The following is a 4,197-nucleotide window of genomic DNA, read 5'->3' as shown; positions in this document are numbered from 1 at the left end:
TCATTATTTAATGTGTTGTTTCTGTAGCTTTGATCACTGTTATTCATGTTATTGTTGCCGTCGGGCAGAAACCTTGTATCTCCATAATTAAACTTTTAGTTTTTTCGTAAATGAATGCCCTATTTCATCGTTACAAAAGAAATGAAGATAACCGATCTACAAGCTCACCACGCCTTGCATTGCGACGTGTTGTGAGCATGTAGATCAGCACTTTTCAAATGGTTGATGTATGCATGGTAAAACTGATTTGTCCCTCTTGCCTGTACTTTTTTAATACATTTTGCTGGGAATGCTCTGGAACCCCCTCAAGGACCCATGGGGGTCCCCGGACTCCATTTTGAGAACTACTGCTTAAAGTTACTTTTTTATGTTTGCTAAAATTTATGTTTTTAACTGAATGTAGGCCAACGCCAAAACAGAGGGAGGCGCTTACGAGTGAGGAGGAATCGGAAGCTTTCGATGATGACCAGCTACCACCTACACCTCCCCGTGCACTGTCCAAGAAAGTGAGCTGCCCGCCCTCCCCCCCCCCCCCCCCCCAAAAGACACAGGAGCCGCAGTCGAGCAGCAGCCAAGTATGTAAAGCAGGGGGTCTTCAACGTTTTCAGGCCAAGGACCCCTTAGCTGAGAGCGAGATAAAGCAGGGACCCCCATTATATATTGTGTAAATATTTATTTTTTCATAGATTTAATCGGCAGCTGCATAGACTTGTTTCACAGCACTATCATGTTGGATTCATGTTAATGTGTATTTCCAGACATTTAACCATGCACTTAAACAATACTTAGTAAACCTGACCTTTCACTCTGTACTTAGTCTGCTCTTTTTTTCCCCTACACCAAACCACTTTGCAGAAAATAGCAGATCTACAAGCGCACAACGGCGTTGTGCGCTTGTAGATCTGCTATTTTTGGCTAAAGTTCTCCTCAGAATAGGGATGCTTGGGTGAAGTGGTTAATGTAAAAATCACACAAAGATTTGGCGGACCCCCTGTAGTAACTCTGAGGACCCCCTAGGGGTCCCGGACCCCCTGTTGAAGACCTCTGATGTAAAGTATGGAATTAGATTTTGTAATTTTTTATAAAATATACAGAGAATTTAACATCTTGAAATGTTACATTATGTTTAGGAACCCCGAGTCCCAGAAGAACCCCCAGTCCCGTTGGAATCCCGAGTGTGGACACCCCAGTTGGAAGACCAAGAGCAAGCCGCCCAACTGCAAACCTGATCAGCCGCCCCACTGAACCCACAAACGTGAGCACCCCAATAAACTCCCATTACACCTAAGGCAGGCAGCCTCTGTGAATAGCTTTAAAGCACAGCTGAAGACCTATTTCTTCACTCTGGCTTTTGGTTGATTTTTAAATGTGGTTTTATGCTTTTGCTTACCTTTTTTTGCTTTATCGTTAAATTAATTTTACTTTACTGTAATTGTAAGCACCTTGAGCTGCATTTCATGTCATGAAAGGTGCTTTACAAATAAAGTTTATTATTATTAACTGTGACACAGAGCCGCCCCACTGGGACCCAGATGAGCCACCGCACTGGAACCCCTATGAGTCGACCCACAGCTAGAACCCCAATGAGCCACCCCACTGGAACCCCTAGTCAACCCACAGCCGGAACCCCAATAAGGCGACCCACAGCTGGAACCCCGATGAGCAGCCCGAGTCCAGCACCACGAGCACCAGGCATGGAAGAACACATGTTCACCCAGCTCGTGAGACTCCTAGAGCAAGTAAAGAGCACTCAGAAGGTCCATGGGCAGATGCTGAACATACTGCTGAAGGAGAAACAATCTCTGCCAGCGCTGGAGCTGCCTGAAGGAGCTGTGTTCCCTCCCGCTGGACACGGTGGCAGATCTCGAGTCCATGAACTTAAAGCTGGGTGACCCTGACTTTAAGTCTGCAGTTGTAAGTTCAAATCTCTTATTCACTTCAAAATGTACTTGTATTTTCTAAATCTCTTATTCACTTCAAAATGTGCTTGTATTTTCTAATCACATTGGTAGTCTGTTAACCTGCCCTTTGAGTGCATGCACACAACGGGCATTGACATCTTAGCTGTTCACTTAATACAGAATTTCCTTCCTGTGACTTTTATCATACTCAGGTTGCCATGGTTGCAGACATTGGGGGGACTTCCGTGGACCGTTGTGTCAGGAGGATGATGGGTTTCCTCCTGACCAATAAGCTGGCACTCGAGCATAACCTTTTCGGACGCAGTGGCAAGAAGGAGTTCCGAGGACTGGCACTTTTTGAGGTTCTATATGGTAAATTAGATTTTGTGTTATTGCCATAACATATGGTGGTGCCACCTGAACTTTGTTGTTCTACATGAAAACTAAATTGCCACCATAGCTCAAGACATTTAAAATTATTGTTCCGTTTTCTTTTTCTGTTCAGCAAAGAATCCTCAATAATGCATCAGAACATCTTAGCCACCTTAGCTGTCAGGTTCTATACATAATCCTGCATTTTTCCTGTAGCACTTGGCCGTGTGAATAGCTTGAACTGTTCTCAGATTTGACTCGGTTGTTTTTAAAAAGCATACACATTTCTCAGCGATATAAAACTTTTGAAAAGTCTGTCTTATAAGGTTTCATAATGTAAAAATCAAGCCAGCATTACTAAGTTGGCTTCTTGTCATTTATTTTTAGGGGCAATAAAGAAGAACGCCGTCACGCAGCATATAAACCAGAAGGATGCAGAGTTGGCCGTGTCCAAATGGTTCACCGGAGCTCGAGACCGTGGTGGAAACCGGACCCTACGAGCTAGGAGATCCCTCGAAAACACACAGGAAAATCAGGAACAGGCCCAATAGGCCCCACACACACACACACACACACACACACACACACACACACACACACACACACAGAGTTTGTGGTGTGTTTATCATTCAGGATTTGTTGGCTGAAATGGCCCTCTGCTGGAATAATTAACTACCTCATGAGAAGAACCCTCCTTTTGTTGAAGTTGAGTTAAGAGATATGGGTTCCTCATTAGTTTGTGTCCAGAACATTTAAGTTGTTACTTTAGAGTTTGCACTGTTATTTGTCATTTTTACAAGAGTTCTATCTTAATGATAATTTACGAGAGTTAAAGGGATTGTTTACGAGAGTTGAAGATATATTGGCCCAATAATACTGTCTACACTTTATTTTCATTTATATATATTATTTTTATTATTATTAATTTTTTTTTCACAATTTCTGAAAGCTTTTGCACTTTATTTTCATTTATACATTTTATATTTTACAATTACCAAAGCATTTTGTATTTGTTTTTTTTACATTTGTATTTGGTTTATTAAAAACCAGGAGGCCGAAAGTTAAAAGAAATAAACGTTGTCAAAAGATATATTGTCTGATATTGTTTTTTCACCCTGGTAAAACTTAGCAGTAGTTAAACATGGTTCTTGTCAATATACTGTTTAATTCTCCTATTTAAATCCCTTCAGGACCAACTTGAACCCCATGTTGGCAAAGGGCCCGGACGTTACCCACTTGGGCTGCTAGAAGTGGGATCTACATGGGTCTCAAACGTGCCCAGTTGGACTCCACCTAAGGCCCATTCAGATCCCACTTCAAGCCCATATGGGCAAACACAGGTGAGGCCTAGATGGGTGTGACATACAATTGGCCATTTGGACCCCACCTAAGACCCAGTCAGGACCCACTTAAGCCCATATGGGCTAACACAGGTGAGGCCCACATGGGTCCGACATCAAATTGCCCATTTGGACCCCACCTAAGACCCAGTCAGAAACCCACTTAAGCCCACATGGGCTAACACAAGTGGGTGCTTGGTGGAACCCATGTACAAAACCAGTTGGAGCCCTAAATGGGCCAACACAAGTGTGGCCTACATGGGTCACATGTAATTTGCCCAGCTGGAACCCACTTAATGCCCATTCAGGTCCCAGTTCAAGCCCATATAGGCAAACACAGGTGGCGCCCACATGGTTCCGAAATCAAATTGCCCATTTGGACCCCACCTAAGACCCAGTCAGAAACCCACTTTTGCCCAGCTGGAACCCACTTAAGGCCCATTCAGGTCCCAGTTCAAGCCCATATAGGCAAACACAGGTGGCGCCCACATGGTTCCGACATAAAATTGCCCATTTGGAACCCACCTAAGACCCAGTTAGAAACCCACTTAAGCCCATATGGGCTACCACAAGTGGGTGCTTGG

The 4,197-nt window shown here is 43.7% G+C and overlaps 1 protein-coding gene across 1 annotated transcript; it reads left to right on the top strand.

The window, feature by feature from the left end:
- Positions 1-1,131: 1,131 nt before the first annotated feature.
- LOC308080615 (uncharacterized protein) lies at positions 1,132-2,824 on the top strand (the record flags this gene model as incomplete). The annotated part of the gene is made up of 4 exons (XM_080422507.1): positions 1,132-1,255; positions 1,512-1,914; positions 2,114-2,273; positions 2,661-2,824. The coding sequence occupies exons 2-4, from the start codon at positions 1,873-1,875 to the stop codon at positions 2,822-2,824; spliced, it is 366 nt and encodes a 121-aa protein (XP_080278633.1). The 5' UTR covers positions 1,132-1,255; positions 1,512-1,872.
- Positions 2,825-4,197: the final 1,373 nt, after the last annotated feature.

The sequence above is a fragment of the Gymnoscopelus braueri genome, assembly GCF_963280865.1.
Source record: "Gymnoscopelus braueri genome assembly, chromosome: 24".
Classification (NCBI taxonomy): domain Eukaryota; kingdom Metazoa; phylum Chordata; class Actinopteri; order Myctophiformes; family Myctophidae; genus Gymnoscopelus; species Gymnoscopelus braueri.
The sequence above is the reverse complement of the archived record's forward strand: the minus strand, read 5'-3'. Positions and strand labels throughout refer to the sequence as shown.